The sequence below is a fragment of the Corylus avellana genome, chromosome 1 (assembly GCF_965113065.1).
Source record: "Corylus avellana chromosome 1, dhCorAvel1.hap1.2, whole genome shotgun sequence".
Lineage (NCBI taxonomy): Eukaryota > Viridiplantae > Streptophyta > Magnoliopsida > Fagales > Betulaceae > Corylus > Corylus avellana.
Window position 1 is genome coordinate 4,785,935 of NC_142490.1, and position 17,670 is coordinate 4,803,604.

A 17,670-nucleotide genomic window follows, 5' to 3' on the forward strand; every position below is an offset into this window, starting at 1 on the left:
TTTCTTCATATTTCTTCAATATCATCTTACAAATCAACCATTAGATTTGTGAAATTATGTGGACTCTACAAATTTAATGATTGATCTATTATATTTATAAGAGAATATAGGCCAAATATAGAAAACTTATTGACTCTTATCATTTCTCATTGACAATGTCTTTCCAAACTTTCAATTGCGACAATGTTCTTCTTAAACTACCAAAAAAAAAAAAAAAATTGATAACGTCCTCCCAAGGCTAGCCAAAAAATAAAAATAACTTAAATTTTTTTCAATATGAAAAAAATACTCTAATAAATCTGGGAAAAAAATAATAATTTTTTTCTTTACGATTTTTTTTTTTTTTTTTTTAAATTTCTACACCTTGGTTTTTTTTCATTAAAAAAAAAGTAGTTTTAGTTTTTTTTTTTTATTAAGGTATTTTCGTCTTTGTAAAACATTATTTCAATTAAAAGCTTGAGAAAAAAAACATTTTGGGTAGTAGTTCGATATGATAAGCACACTTTCCCATAAAAATAAAATAAAATAAAATAAAAAGAGACACTCTACCTCTAGTTAAATGAATAAAGATCCAGTTCAAGTGGTCCTTGCATTAGGATAGATGGATTAATGGGTCAAGATTTGAGTTCCTACAAGTTTTATTCGTGCAAGAAATTAAAAAATAAATGAAAATTGAAGTGGTGAGTGACAATTAGAGAACTTTGAGCTAATTAAAATGAATGGTACGTAATTGCATATAAATACTAAAAAGAGAAGAGACTGAAAAGATTTGTGCTTTAATTAAAGGCATCTTGATCTTTAATATATATATACTTCAAGCAGAAATTAACTTTTTTTTTTTTTTTTTTTGGTAGGAAAAGGAAATGCATGGATAGAAGTTTGCAGAAATGGTAAGAAATAATAATAAGCACATGTAAGAAGCGTCGCATATGATGAGCTAAGGAACAAACTTTTGTATCAAGGACGACAACCGGATCGATTACGTACAACAAAATTATTTCCCAAGTGGGTTTGAATGTAATCTTTTGTGTCGATTTCAGTGTAATTTTTGCTGCCGTGGTTTCCAAGTTCCTTTCTTTCCACTGCATATCTTCAAGCAATCCAGTGTGTTTGGATCGCTTCAAAAATCATTTTTTACGACAACCTTTCTCTTAATCCTTTTTTTTTTTTTCTATGGTTTTCTTGGCACGCTATCATAAAATTCAGTTTTCCAACCTAATCTCCTAAATTAACTAATGAGTTTGTCCGGATTTTCCAACTTATGACCAAATCGACGCCATCCAGCTGACTTTTCAATGCTCCTAGTAGTTTTATCCAAAGTTGCCTTCATTTCATTAGCTTTTCCAATTAATTACTGAGGTTTCGTTTGTTTTAGCGTAATATTGAAAATGTTTTTCTTATTTTTTATTGTTTGGCATGACCTAGAACATTGGCCAACCTAATTTTACAAGCAATTGCACTGACTTTTCAATGTTTCTAATAGTTTTATCCAAAGTTGCATTCATTTCATTAGCTTTTTCAATTAATTACTGAGGTTTTGTTTGTTTTAGCGTAACTTTGAAAAATATTTTTCTTATTTTTGATTGTTTGGCGTGACCTAGAACATTGGCCAACCTAATTTTACAAGCAATTGCACTATATTTCAATCTCACTTCCAAAAGCCTCTATATATTACGCACAATCTTTTTCTACAACTATTGTTAGTTGTCTCTAGTTTTTCTCTGTAGCTCTTAAAATTATATGAAAATATAGAAATATTTGTCAATTTTCCATGCAAGCCACATGCAAATAATATTTTGCAAACCATTTTCAGGATTAATTACAAACAACCAGCAAAAATATAATTATTTAAAAATATATATTTAGATATTTTACGCCAAAACTAAAAATAGTTTACACGGAATCAAATAGAAAATGGTTAACTCTCTAAAATCTCTAAAACACGAAATCAGATGACTGACAACTATGATGCATGAATGGTGATATTACGCACACCAGCGTGAGTGCACAGTATCTCACGTTGGTGTGAACAGTAACTAAAAGTTATTGTTTCAATTTTTTTTAATATTTTTTTGATTGTTGTTCACACTAGCGTGAGGCACTGTACACTCACGCTGGCGTGCGTAATATCACCGCTCATAGTTTCCTTTTTCATGCCGGGGGTGGGGGAAAAAAGGATCCAGCTGGATTATTTAAGAGAATAAGATGTATCCCCATTTGAATAGAAAAACAAGAATATATATATATATATAAAGAAGAAGAAGAAGAAGAGAATAAGATGTATCCACGTAAGACGTAACAACTAGTTGATGAAAGATGATCTGAAAGTCAAGAAGAATGGTGGACAATTATAGCATCTGAATCACCTTTATAACTGCTCAACCCGAAAATAATAATAATAAAATAGGCTACAAGATGCTAAGGACAAAAACTTGGATAAACAAATAAAAGCCATGCATTGGCAAACGTAATTCTTAAGTTCCAAGCTTTATACCTAGAAGTTTTAGGATTTCGATATATATATATATATATATATATATATATATCTTGATCTATGGCTGCCGGAGGTTGTCCAAATGAAGAAGATTAGGGTTTCTTAAGTTTTTATAGGGTTTCTCCCGCATGTTTTAAGTTTGGGACGTATTATTTTTGCATGCAAAGTTGTCACCGTTCAAATGGTTCACAAATCGTTATAATGGTGTTCCTAAGATATTGTTATATCCTTTTTTTTTTTTTTTTTTGATAAGTCGCACGAGAAGAAATTCGAATTAGCGACATCCGCTTCATTAAGCGTAGTCTTCGACTAAATTACCTCTTAAAAATAGATATTGTTATATAACTTATATCCTATGGGTCATCATTTGAATGATTTTTGAAATGCCCTCTTGTGCTACAATGGCATCGTCCAAACGATTGTCTTGATTCCAAAATTTTTATTTATAATTAAGTTCAATTCTTTCTATCGATCCCTACTAATCAATGTTCCCTTATTAATGTTAATTCCTTTAATACCTTTAAAACCATTATAAAATATTTAATTTACTTTAAGACACTAATAATAAGTGATCATTTGAGAGAGTACAATTTTTTTTTTTTCTTCTTCTAAATAGTTGAGCTATAAGGGAATTTTTTTTTTTTTTTTGAATTTTTTATAAGCGAGCTATAAGGGAATTAGTTGTGTATCTCCATCACCATTATTAAACAAATAAAAATAAAAGTAGTTGAGAGAGGAATAATAAAACCGTAGAAAGTGGGGTTCAGGAATCAATCACATCAAACCTCACTTTATTACCGGGAAAGATTTGGAAGACATTTCTACAAACAAAAGCAAAAACTGATAGAAACAGCCATTCAAGAATCATGAAGATAAGATAGAGATGAAATGAAGGATTGCTTCCAAATGGTTGTGTCCGCCAATGGCCGACATCTGACATGGACAAGTGCAATATTGCATGGAGTTAGATTTCATTTCAAAATTTATATATATATTAAAGCACTGAGAACACTCACATTGAGATTATTATTTTTGGATTTTTTTCTATAATTTTAACAAAACATGTCATTTAACAAACACTCCACTCAATGTTAAACTTCATGCTTGAATACTCATTAAATACAAATAGCCTAAAATAGAAAGTTATTTATTTTTTAATTTTTTTAATTTCAAACTTGTTCTTTCCTATGCTAAAGTAGATTTTTAATACAAAGAGTCTAAAAGTTGGTTTTAACCAATAAAATATAATATTTAATTAAAATAGATAAATATTTAGTGACTTAGATGTTTAGTGGTTTTGAAAAGTGACTATCTAAATCAACTAAAGTAGATTTTTAGAGTTAAATTTAGAGAAATTTTGAAGAGCTCAATGCATGTGAATGCCCTTATATCCTGCTCCCAAAACTAGAGATCCAATTTCACTATTTCATTTAAATATTGGGAACCCTAAAGGGTTTCTAACACCCTAAAACCAGTTTCTAAAACCAGTTAAAAACTAAAACCTAGTTTGGGTTTAGGGTTTCTAACACCCTAAAACCAAGAAAATCAATTCCAAAATTAATCCCAAAATGTGTAGCATAACTTAAAGATTTCTTACCATATTATGCTGAGTAAGTGGGTTGAAGGAAGATTGTTTTCTTCCCACATCAGCAAGTCATGTGGCAAAAACTTCAACAATTCCACTCGAGCACCTTTACCCATGGGGAAGTTTTTAATGTTACCAGATCTGGAAGACTACAAATAAAATTCTTCATTACTACAAATAATTCTTCTCCAATGTCTATCGTCTTTAGTATGCGAACACAATAGTCATTCTTTTCTACAAGCCACATATACTCAATTTCAAGATTAATAAGCTCCGAAGCCTACTGCTTCACAAAAACAGGTTGCCCAAACTCTCATCCGAAAATTTGCCGATTTTGGTATGAGAAAATTTGTTCATTGGTCACAAAGAGTTTGCCCACTCTATAGGCTTCACTTTCTTTTTTCTTTTTTAACGTATGAAGGGCCGTAATATTTTCATTTAGATTTATTCTAAGCTAGCTCATAATTTTATTTTGTTGTAATTAACGTGGTGTTATTGTAAGTAAAATGCATAATGTTATAAATTATATTTTTACTTTATAATTATCTAATTTATCTCATAATAGTCCGTCAACTAATTTAGGATGGATCTACATTCGGACCTAAAAGAGTCATGACGCTACCGATTTTCAAAATTTTTATTATTTAAATTTTTATTAAGTTATATATATTATGTGTACGTACGTGTGCATGTTTTTAGGCCTAAAAATCAAGTTTGGCCCCTATCAAAATTAATGTTGGCCTCTCATTTTTGGCCTCTCTAAATGAAAAATTATGATTTCATCCCTACAACTAATTGTTGGATTTTATTTTATATTTAACAATAATTAATCTAAGGGTTGGTTGAAACGATCATATCATTATACGATAATTGTGTGATATAAATGTGATTCCTAACATTACTCATTTAAATTTTTGAATGATATAACAACGTATGCATTATGCACTATGTAGAAGTATATATACTATTAAATCTATAAAATATAATAGATATTTTTCATTTCACTTAAAATGAAAATGATTCTTATCCTTAATTGAGGAGTAATGTTACAAGTCCCTCTTGTGTCACTCTTGTTTTCTTCCAAGAATGATGTGGTTCTTAAAATCACCATTTGATTTTTTGCTTCGTAGCTAAATTAATGATAATTAATGATGTAGTATTTGTAGTAATAAACCATTTTAAAGGAGATAGCTTGTATAAAGCTGAAAATTTAGTGTAATAATTATTTCGTGATATTTCTTTTTGTTAAAGTTAGAACTGTGCCTGCAAGTTTTAAAACTTAGGCTTGATGCCTGCAAGTTTTGAAGTTAGAATTGTGCCTCACGATGAAAATAAGTATGAAGAAGTTGTAGATCCTGATTTTGGTGAATCAGCAATTGGTCGGGTTGCACCAGCACCTGTGGATTCTGGTTAGCATGGTACTATGATTTAACTTTATCAAAAATGCCTATAAGAAATTGCAGTTCTTTTGAATTAAGAATGTTGTAGAATCCACTATCATTGGCCTCCAGCCCCTGAACTACAACAAAATAAAAAGCCCAAAACTTTCACTAGTGGGTTAGCCCGATTGCTTCCAATTGCTTTGAAGCCCATTACATTGCCCACTCTATAAAAATTTGCGATTCTTGTGAGAATATTTTTTGTTATGGGTTATACAGAATACTCAAATCCCATCAACACGTACCAGAAAGATTCAAACCTTCATGTTCCTCTTAATGTGTTTGACAGTTTAGCGTTCGCGTAATTGAACAGTGATTGGTGGGATATGGGTAATGGAGGAGGAAATTACGTTAGAAAAGTAAAAAATAATGAAGAGATTTTTAGGAAATTACGTCAGACATGAATGGTTTTGATACCAATTGTTACGAGATCGCGTAACTGAAGGTGTGATAGGAGTGATATGGGTAATGAAAGAAGAAATTAAGTACGAAAAAGAAAAGTAATTAAAGAAGACAAGAATCTGCAGCTCTAGCAAACACTCCAACCAGAAGGGAAGCAAATGAATAGTTTGTAGGCTGTTGGGGGATTTAACTTACTGAATGGTCTAAATTGTGACTAAAAGTTCACCATTGTACGGTAAAAAGATGCAGCAGCTTTGAGAGCCACTGCTCTGAGCTTTGAGAGCACCGGACTGCCATCACTGAGCTTGTATCATAGCTGAGAGCTAGGAATTTTGGAAGGTACACAGGTAAATCATGATTTCCCTGTTTCTTTAAGCATCATTGTTTCGATTTCGTCCATTTAATTATTAGACTGATCTGCTAACATTGTGCTGATTGATAATTCTAGTCTCCTCATATCAGCATTTTGCCATTGCATTTTCGTAGTAATTGTTTGATAAGGGTTCTTTGGTTTGAAACCCCTCTGCTCCTCCTCCTCTTCCTCCTCCCCCCCACCTAGCATTAATATACAAGTTATAGATATAGGTGCCTGAGGTTCGAAGATTCTAACTTTACTTTTTTTGGATGAGGTCAGAATGAATTAAAATGAAATAAACAACTACACATGAGCATATCGCATTAGATTGAAGACACCCACAAGAGCGGTAGGACATAAGATCCCTTCAAACTTTAGAATAAATTACAAGGAGCAATTAGTCAAATTGAAACGCTTGAGAGAGTTTCCAACTATACATGCCTTTATTAAGGAGAAACTTATTATAGCACAAGTAGACGAAAGAAAAACATTGCTGTAAAACTCTAACAACAACCCAATAGAGAAGCAAAGTTTTAGATTGAGACACTATTGGGAATTCCCTTACCAGTAATTCCACCTTCACTAGTGGGATAGAGCAAAGTATATGGCACCTTTACTGGTCCAACTCGGTTTTTCCATTTCTTGTCATTGTTCATTTTTATAATTCTATCCTCAATTCCGGCCAACTTCTGTCCAAATCTCTCAAAGGCTTCCAATGCTTCTGCATCCAACGTCCATTCAGGAGTATCTCTTTGCCCAAGATACACCTCATCAGAAGAATGCGTTGACAAAATCTCAATGAGGGAAACACCAAGAAGTGTCTGGAGTTGGGCAGTAATTGTTTTCAAGAAAACCTTATCAGGGTCTGACTTGAGTTCATCATATTCTGGAGTGCCTTTTTCAGGCATGAACCGACGGCTGAGTGTTGGGCGGTTTGGGAGGTAGCCTGCATAAGGGTACTGTCCAAAATTCACAGCGGCATGGAGCGCAGAAGCAATCCATATGATGATAGTGCATGTTTCTACAAGCTCTTCACGCGTTTGCATTTTAGGCCACCAGGGCTCATCTTTCTTGTCACCATGACCCACCTCTCTAAGTTCCTTCCACCAGGACTGCAGTTCGGAGTCATTTTGTACCCTGTCATCACTCTTGTAATAGAAGGAGCAGTAGTCTTCAACCCATGTTTTGATTGCCGACCAGATTTCCAGCCCATCAACAGCATATGGATAGTCCTCAATCAGTAGACGAAGACCATGTGGGGAGTTTGAATCCTTAACTGCCATTCCCCTAAATGAAGCAAAACGAATAGCATATGTCATTTGAGATATATAGATCACAGCCATATTTATTTTATTTTTTTTAGTGTAGAACTTTAGGCCAAAAACACAACCAAAATTTGAAGCCCTAAATTTAATTGGCCTCAAGCCCTCTAAACATTATGCTTTTATGGAGTCTATCATTCAACAGTTTTGAAGTAAGTGTTAGTTTTTAGTTTCCCTGATGGATAAATTCACATTGCATTTCAGATTTAAAGTTAAGTTATAATGCCAAAAATCTCATACACCATGACTGTCATTTTGATCTGGAGTGTAACATTTACCTCTTGATGAGATCTGCAGGAAGTGCTTGCTCAGGAAAAACCCAGTTCTTATAAACTACTGAAGACATCTCCATGGAATACTTTGCTGGAAAAACTGTCGCTTCCAGAACCCCACCAGCATTGATGAGAATCTGCCGAGCAAATGCATTTATATTCATGGTGTCACGGAAGTGAGGATGCAGAAGCTTGTGAATTGGGTGAAGCACGCTCAGTTGTCTGTTTGTTGCTATCACAAATGGCTCAATCGCTGCATGGGTATTTAACCTGTGACCAACACAAAAGTTATTCAAAAAACCATCATAAAAGATGGACTGAATTTTTTTTTCTAAGCTTTCTTTGAGAGAGGTGTACCAGTGGCTAATGAGCTGATGATATCCGGAGTCATTTACAGCTACATAAGCTTTTGCCAGTTGCCAAATAGAACTTTCAACACCTTCTTCAGCTGGCGTGAACACTTTGCTAATGGCACCAAATTGATCTCCTTCAGGATGGGGCAAGCTTAATTCAATCACCAATGGCTTCAAAGTCCCATCATTCTTCAAGAAAAGGATTGTCCTGCTGGCATACGTCTTTGTGGAAGTTGAGTTTATTCGCCTCAGGTACGGCATGATTGCATCATGGTGATCTAATATGAATAGCTTCTTCTTGTTGATTGCCTACAACCAAAGACATTTCAATCACTATGCTTCAATTGTTATAAGATTAAAGCACTGTAATTACAAAGCGACTTCAGTTCAGAATATGTTACCTCATCTATGCTGAGCCCATCTATGTTATTTTCAATGTGTTCCTTAGTTATTGTACTGGCCTGATCACCATATACTTTAGGATCTAGCTTGCTTGCAGGCGGGAATTCCTGTATTAGTTCAGAGTTAATTATGAGTAAATATGAAAAGCCATGATCCTGTATTTGGATCAATTGATAATAGAAGTTTAAGATTACTTGAAGACGACGGATGTTGACAGGGTTTACTCCAGCCAGCATCTCTCTTCCAAACTCTTCATCCGTCCTCCATGCAGACTTATCCTCTGCTCCAGATCATTGAAACACCACTATTAATTCAAAGAAATTAGTATTCCAAGGCTCATATATCATAAAGCTCTTGAATATGATACCTTTAATCACTTGGGGCATTGGATATTTGAGGAGTCCTTCACCCTCTGTTGGGAAAATTTCCTTGAGCATCTCAGCTGGGATGTCTTCCCTAATATTCTGAAGTAAGCCGTCAGGTAGCTTAACTCCTCCTTCATAGAGTTTAAGTACATCTTGAATGCTGTCAAACTCACTGGGAGTGCTGTCAAATAGAGATTCCAGCTCAGGTTTAAGGAATTGAGCTACGGCTTTCAGTGCATAAGCAAGGAAGTCTGACATCTTCAAGTGACCAAAACGCTCATCTCTTGGGACATAAATGTTTAAGCTCTTAAGAAGCTTCATTCTGCTCTCGCTGTTAGGATCTGTTAAGGTTATTACATAAAAATCTTAATGACAACAATGATGGTAGTCATAGATATAAATGTTTAATCTCATAAAATGTCTAATTAACCTGTCTCCGATGGTGGTCGTCCGGTTCTTCCCCGACGAGGGTAAGGGTACTCGCTAGACCCTCCCAGAACCGGGCGGACATATTTCGGGCCCTTGTCTGGATTTCCCAAATCATTGTAGTAAGCATAGTCATAGACTCTGTCCCATTCCTGAAGCTCTCCTGTTCCATCTCCTCTCAAGTTCACAAGCTCTTCTTCTCTGTACTTTAGCAGTGGCCCTGGTGTTTCATTTGGAAGAAATGTCTGCAAAAATATGAATGCATATCAACTTGTTACTTTGGATGCAAAAATATGAATGCTTATTGCTTATGCCAAGTTTGATATGCTACCTTGTTGGAGAAGAAAACACGGTCCTTTTTATATTGGTCTGCAGGATAAACCCATGAGTTGCAGACAAAGTGGATCCGACCTTGGCCTGGAACATCTTCGAGGGTGAGACTTTTGAGGTAGAATTCACTATGATGATTGTTTTTTACTAAGAATGCTCCTGGAATTGCTATGTCCTCGTCCCAGTCAAAGGTAACCTTGAATTCTGACTCGCCTGCTAGCAATGGGGTGATTGTGCTTATCCAGTTTTCCAAGTATGCTGGATTTCCAAGTTTCCCTTGCAACCCATTTGCTACAAAAACACAACAACTTCAATAATTGCTGCTGTGGTGATTTAGAAGTTAAGTATAATTCATTGTGAATATAATGATGGATCGAACGTTCAAACTCAAAATCTTTTTGTTATGATATTACGCTAAATCTCACTTACCTTATAAGCTTAAATTTCTTTAGTAATAGTTTAGATTTGAATTAGGTTTCTAAATACTGATAATGGATTCAATTAACAAAAAGTACTGTTTTTTTCAAAGGAAAAAAAAAACACAGAAGAAAATCATGAATATTAGCTGCTTTAAAAAGTAAAATGATGAGAGCTAAAATAAACCCATTTGCTTGGTGTCTCATATTCTGGTCAGCTGATTGTGTCTTTTGCCTGTCACCATCGCCTAATCACATGCCTACTAGTATTACTAGATTGACAGCCAATCCCCATCCGGTGAGCTGATGCTGATAGTGATAGCCATGAATGAAAATGACCTCTTTTTTTTTTTTTTAATATATATATATATATTCAAGCAATAACTAAATATAGTTTTATTGACTTCTTGTTGTCATCAACATCATGATGAAAAATATCTGATATCTCTTAGAGCCCCACCACCCATTAATGGACATCTCCATCATACCATTAAATCTGTCATCCATGGAACAATATTGGTGGTGAAATTTTGTGTGGAGGGGTTTCTTTGTATGATGTTCTGAGAATTTAGTTCATGTGAAGTTTCGAACACCTTGATTATAGAAAAAAAAAAAAAAAAAATATATATATATATATATATATATATATATATATATATATGGTGGTGAAATTAATATGATAGAGACCTTGAAATCACACAGAAGCCATTAATTGTGTGGTATCATATATAGTTGGTGCTCGAGATGTTTGATAGTAAAGTCTTTTCATCTTTATGAAAACCTTTTTATCATTTTAGCTTCACCTACTTTTTTTTATGATCTTTTGCGATCCTACTTTTAAAGTTTAAAAACTTATAATATTAGATGTTACAAGTTGAATCAAATAGTTAATAAGTAAAATGTCTTTTTTACCTCAATTAAATTTATAAAATTACTAAATTATCCTAATTAAATAACTTTTTTTTTTTTTTTTTAACAAAAAAATAAACTTGTCCTACGACCAAGCTCTATGGAGCATGTCACAAAACGTATGTTAAAACAAACACACAAGAGTATTTTGAAGATTTGGACGTACCCCGTTATGATTTAACATAAAATCTGAATAGATGGATATAATTGAAAAGTTTTTAAACATGGTAACTTGATGTCGTAACTTTTTAAACTTGAAAAGTATGATTTAAAAACGTTAAAACATGAAGTTTTTTCAATAATTTATCATAAAATGTCTTGAACTAGCTAATGACCAGATCATATATGAGTAAATTCTCACCAAATCAATGGTCCAGATTTTATAATTTAATCCACATGGATCATGCATATGGGGCATCCCATCTGATCACTTGAGGGCTTCCGGTGATAAAGAAAGAGGACTCGATAGTCAACAACGTGATAAAAAAAGAATAAATAAAAAAGAAAATAAAAAAAGAAAAAAGAAAAAAAGGACTGGAAGATTTCTTTTGACTCGCTGTTGAGTACAGTGGCAGTGACCAGCGAATTGGCGTACGGAAAGTTAATCACCACATTTTTCATTCCCATTTAAAAATGTTGGGTGAAGCTAAACAGTGCTCACGCAAGCCAGTTAAATTTTGTTTTATTATTATTTTTTTTAAAAAAAAGAATTTAGTTGGCGTGTGTGGTATGTCAGCGTGCTGTATATCATGACCAAAAAATGTTTGGGTGATGTTAAACATCACGCTCAGCGTGATGCACGCCGGGGTAATTGGATATTTTAAAATAATAAAATTATATTTTATTATTATAATTATTAAAAAAAAAAAAAAAACTTAGCGTGCATGATTGTTCATGCACACCGGCATTGTTGGTATCATGGCCCAAAAATGTTTAAATGAATTAAAATAATTTAAGACATTAAATTAAATAATTAAATAAACAAATAATTGACCCAGACAAGCCGACGGGAGACGAGATTGATTCCGCAACCTTGGATCAAGTAAAACGACCGGAATTATTGTCGACTCTATTTCTCTATGGCACGTGACCACGGTGGCGCAATTTTGATTTCAATTTTTCGTGATAATTAGAAGAAGGAAAAACGAAAAAAAAAAAAAAAACAAAAGAAGCAAATTAAATGAAGGTGACGTATAAAAAAAAAATATATATTTATCCAGGCGAAAAAGGGAAAGAATGGTGCATTAATTCACCACCTCCCATTTAATAAATATTTAGTTAAAAATTTAATTAAAGCATATACTTTTTATTTTAGTTATTCAATTTAACATTTTAACTATTCATTTTTATTATATTTTTACTATTTTCAAAAAAAAAAAGATTATTTTTTTATTAATTTAATTTATGTATTATTGATTTTTTTTTTTTTCTATCCTAACAGGTAGGCCGAGAAGATGAATTGTACGTAGTTATCCTATCTGGACGTGACCATAGTATTGTTGAATTAGTTAGGCACTGTAACAGCTAGTCAAAATAGTAGCTTTAATTTTTTTTTATTTTTTTTTACAAATTAATAGAGCAAAAGATGAGCCTTGTTTAGTCAATATTTGTGCCAATTAAACTCACCAAGGTCAGTGTCAATTTTTAATTAGCGCCATTAATGTTAATGAAGATATTGCAGGGAAAGAGAGTTGTTGGGTATTGGATTAATTTCTTTTTTCTTTTTTCTTTTTCTAAGCAAAAACAAGAAAATCCCACCTCTAACTTTTCATAGAGGTTGTGAATAAGCCCAATTAATTAAGGCCGGCCGGCCGGCAAGAAATTCAAAAGAAGGAGATCGTTTTGGCTTGTTTAGGTCCTTTAATTTAATAATAATATATGTAAGAATAATTAGTATTAATTAGCAACATGCACCATAAAATGAAAATAATCTTACAAAAAGAGCCATAAAAAATATATATAAAAAAAATTAAAAAAAAGAAAAAGAAAGAAGGGAATTAGAAGAAGTAGTAATTACCAGATGGGTCAGCATGAACAGCACTAATAAGCTGCAAAGAAACCTTTTTGCCCAACAACTCATGAAAACGATCAAGAACCGATGCATTAAAGTCGTTGAAGTCCAAAACATTCTTCTTCATCAGCACCACCCTGCCTTCAACCTTCCGGCTCTCTCCCGCCGCCTCGCATTTCATCTTTTTGTTCCCGTCGTCATCGTCGCCGATGATGGCGTTGATGATGTTGTGAAGCATCTTTCTCAGCAGTTCAGGCACTAAGCAAAGGAGACGTTTTTGAGGGAAAAAGTTTGTTTGGTTTTGGAGAAAGAGAAGACTTGTTTGTCGTATTTATAGGGAAAAAGAAAGAGAGGGCATTTGAAATGAAGCTTCAGTACTTGTTTCCCAATGGATACGTTCCCACATGGAAAATAAGACTCTGGTGGAAAAGATGAACCATTTTGAACGTTTTATTAATTTTTCGTAACTTTCTTGTTCTCTTCTGAGGATGACTCATAAACCTATATATGTGGTATGGTACACTGTCATAATCCCTTGTAATTATTTAGGTTATACAGTTGTATCATAATATTAATATGCCTACTTATATATATAATTCTTTGGCAGCTGCCTACTTAATTTTAGGTTGTCAGATTTAATGAACGGGTATAACCATTTTATTATTGCGTTCATAATAGGCTGAATCATTCTGTGAGCACTTAAGTGAAGCCATTAGACTTCATTTAAGTCATCAGACAAATTAAGGTTGAGAAACTAGTTTCCTCCACACACACCCATTTTAAATGAATTAATCCGGCTATCAATCAGATCGAGAAGGAAACCCGTCGTCTAATAAGAGATGTATGTTTATCTCTCTCATTAATTTGTTCTTTGCATGCATAGCATGAAGAAAAACAAATTTATTTAGTATAATTCTAACAAAATTTGCAGATGTTTTGGGTATTAGTATATAAAAAAAAAAAAAAAAAAAAAAAAATTGAAATGTTTTGGGTAATAATTAGTAGCATGCCTTTTATTGGCCATTTCTAAAGTGAAATAGAGCAACTTGGAAAGGGCACACCTTTTTCTTTATCAGATTAAGAAAATGCAGAAGACCTGATCGATAATATTCTTATAATCCTTTTGTTCTTTTTTAATTGCTTATTCAATAACTTTTTAGGTTACTTATACATTACTTTTCTTTGTGATTTCTCTCACACGTTCTTTTTTAAGTGGGAATTGTAGTCTTTATTCTGTTTTGATCACTTAGAATCTCTCTCACTTTTTGTTCTTTCCAAAATGTGAATTGCGTTGGGTGTGGTTTGTTCATATGATCGATGTAATTAAGGAGAGCTGCTTCTTAGATTATATCTAATTATATTATACATATTATAATATCATTCTCCACATGATATCATTAATTATCTTCTTATATAATTAAAACCATAACATTCACATTTTTTTCAAGTGTAGAATTAATCCACTTTGGTAGGAAAAAAATCCCTACTTTTTTCTTGGTAGTGTGACGTCAGACACGTCCTTTTCTTGCCATGTACGGTGCAAAATATATGTCTCCCATAGGACCCATTCCACGATGGCTCAACTTATGAAAAGTAGTCTTACATGGTGTGCAATGGACATTAACATAATGGAAGATAAGTCTAGTCCTATTATTGGTAAGAAGATATCACATGCGAAGTAGTGGGCAATTAACAAAAGATCTTCGGTGGGGAATATGATCTTCTCCTGTTCATTTAAACCCAGTTAATTATATTTGAGGTATATTTTTGTCTTTTCACTTTTTGATGGGACAAAATTATCCATCCAATATAAATTATATAATTAATTGGATATTGAACTGGATAGAATCCTAATTCAGCTAGGGGGGGTGAATAGGTGTTCTCAATTTAAGTACAACAAATATTGGCAAATTAAAATTAAGAACAATACACAATATCACCAAAATTAACCACCAAAGTAAAAAACAAATCAAACACATGCATGGATTTTGGTGTCTAAATGAAAATCTTTGGAATAACTTTTTAAAAGTAAAATCACTTCGGAGCAATCGAATTTAAGAAATTCATCAACTATAAAAGAATCACTTTATACTCAATTAATATTTACAAAACCTTTATAACCCAATGTGTACCCCAACAAATTGCTGAACCTTTATAGCTGAACCTTGATTTCATATAAAGTGTCTCATTCGGGCATTCTCCAACCTAGGTACCGAACGAGCAATTCTAATTTTGACGTCGAATTTGATCAAGTTTTTGTATTATAGTTAAAGTCTAAATCTAACTAACAACCTTAGACTTACACTAACCTTAATTTTGACACCGAATTAACCAACATAAAACTTAACAAATTAATTTTGAAAATGAGAAACCAAACAAATTGCCACTTATGTTTTCCTATTGTCTTCTAGTATGGCTTGCATTAAAACAAACGGTGCCGTAGTTGGGAAGACAAGGAACAAGAGAAGAGCAAAAGGAAAAGATCAAGGAAATTGAAAGAGAAAGGCAGAAAAAGAAGGAAGACGACTTTCCTTCATTGTTTTCATAACATTAAATGCGTCTCCCAATTTAGGGCAGAATTTATTTCATGGATTTATTCCAAGTTTGAAAATATATTAATTAAAAATAAGGGGAAACTTAACAAAATTTTTTATGAATTTTCACCCATTTTGAAATTATCTTCTTAATGTTAAAACATTTTCAATTTAGGGTACCCAATTTTCAATTTTTTGCAATGTCTCCCCTCCGTTAAAATATTCTGTTAAATCTTTTTTCAAAATTCCCAAAATACCCCAATTTTTTAAATAAAATAAAATAAAAATTAAAAAAAATTGCAAATATTTAGGCGTAGGTATGTTTGCAAATTCTGTTAAATTATGACCTAACGCCTAAATCTTTGCAATTTTTATTTTTTATTTTTATAATAAAAAACATTGGTATTTTAGAAATTTTTATAAGCTTTAACGAAAAATTTTAACAGAGTGGAGACATTGCAAAAAATTGAAAGTTCGATACCCTAAATTGAGAGTTTTTAAACATTAAGAGAGTAATTTCCAAACGCGTGAAAATTCAAAAAAAATTTGTTAAGTTTTCCCTAAAAAAAAATTAATAAGAGGAGATGTGCATGACTACTTCTAGAGTCAATGAATGAAGATCCATTAATTCAAGTGGTCCTTGCAGTAGGATTAGATGGATTAATGGTGGTCAATTAAGATTTCAGGTCCTACCAGTTTTATTCGTGCAAGAAAAATAAATATATAAATGAATATTGTTGGGAGTCATCACCCCTTCTTTGTGTAATTTGTTTACTTTCTATATATTTTGATGAAATTAATCTTACTTACAACAAAAATGAAAACAATCTGTGAGTAATTTTAAGCAAACAGGGAAAAGCTAGCTTCTCCATCCACGCCTTTCCTTTCTTGTACGTATTTATACCCTCAATCACACGGAAAACATGTTGATTTTGGGCTGCTGCCTTTATCTCTTAGGATTAATCATCTTTCCAAAATAATCTACCAAATTAATCAGTGAGTTTGGTCCCATTTGCCAACTCATGACCAAATTCAGGCCATCTTGACTTTTAAACGTTTCTACTTTCAAATAGTTTTATCCAAGTTGCCTAATTTCATTAGCTTAATTTTTCCAATTAATTAACAAGTGTGTAAAATGGTTAGCTTTTTAAGATATCTAAGACATGAAACCAATCATCTCAATATCATTTAATAGATTGGTATACGGCATGTCATACAATTGGATGAGGTTGGAGTAAAAATCTATCTTCTTTTTTTTTTTTTTCAAAAGTGCCGATTCAAAGTTTGATTTTCATTATCAAGTCATCAAATTGTATAACAGTAGTATAATAGTCTATTAAATAATATTACAAACTTTGATTTGTGATATTGCTTTTGCCACATGATCTAATATTTAACAGCATAATGAAATAAATATTATTTAGTAGATTCGTATACGACATGTTATACAATTGGAATGTGGTTGAAGTAAAAATTAGGCTTTTTTTTTTTTTTTTTTTCAAAAGCGTTGATTTAAAGGTTGTTTTTCACTATCACATCATTAAATTGCATTAGGAACTTTGATTTGTGATATTGCTTCTCCACATAATCTAATATTTAACTGCATAATGAAATAAATATATAGATATTTTTTTTAAAAAAATGAATAAGGATACGGAAAAAGGTTACGTGGGAGAAATAAATATATAGATTGAATGTTACAAATCAAGATCTTGTTTGGATCAGGAGGATCTTCTACTTCATTTGGGCCATTGCTCATAAAATAAAATAAAATAAAAAAAAAACAATAAAGTTCATTTGGGTAATTATTTCATCATATTGTCCCCCTTTTTCTTTTGAGAGGAACTTTATAATGATGCATCCACATAACTATAATGTATTGAAACCGAGCCATCGGTAACAATAGTTCTTCATGAAGATGATCTGAAAGTCAACGAGAATGGTGGACAGAATCATGTGACCAATAGTACCATCTAATCACCTTTATAACATCTCAATCCAATAATAATAATAATAATAATAAAAATGAAAGGCTACAAAATGAAAAGGACAAAA

The 17,670-nt window shown here is 32.4% G+C and overlaps 1 protein-coding gene across 1 annotated transcript; it reads right to left on the reverse strand.

Annotated features, from left to right (window-relative positions):
* Window positions 1-6,571: 6,571 nt before the first annotated feature.
* Window positions 6,572-13,513, reverse strand: LOC132170278 (putative linoleate 9S-lipoxygenase 5). Its single transcript, XM_059581195.2, has 9 exons — window positions 13,088-13,513; window positions 9,747-10,036; window positions 9,420-9,660; window positions 8,992-9,330; window positions 8,819-8,904; window positions 8,624-8,731; window positions 8,227-8,531; window positions 7,876-8,139; window positions 6,572-7,562 (listed from the first exon to the last, which is right to left on the reverse strand). Exons 1-9 carry the CDS (start codon window positions 13,317-13,319, stop codon window positions 6,809-6,811), a joined length of 2,619 nt encoding a protein of 872 aa, XP_059437178.2. The 5' UTR covers window positions 13,320-13,513; the 3' UTR covers window positions 6,572-6,808.
* Window positions 13,514-17,670: the final 4,157 nt, after the last annotated feature.

What these genes read in the sequence shown, in the direction of transcription:
- LOC132170278 (XM_059581195.2), bottom strand. Translation starts at nt 13,319, where the DNA reads ATGCTTCACAACATCATCAACGCCATCATCGGCGACGATGACGACGGG. An exon ending in TGTTCATGCTGACCCATCTG is followed by an intron (nt 10,037 to 13,087) that starts GTAATTACTACT and finishes GTGTTTTTGTAG; the next exon opens with CAAATGGGTTGCAAGGGAAA. An exon ending in ACGACCACCATCGGAGACAG is followed by an intron (nt 9,331 to 9,419) that starts GTTAATTAGACA and finishes TAACCTTAACAG; the next exon opens with ATCCTAACAGCGAGAGCAGA.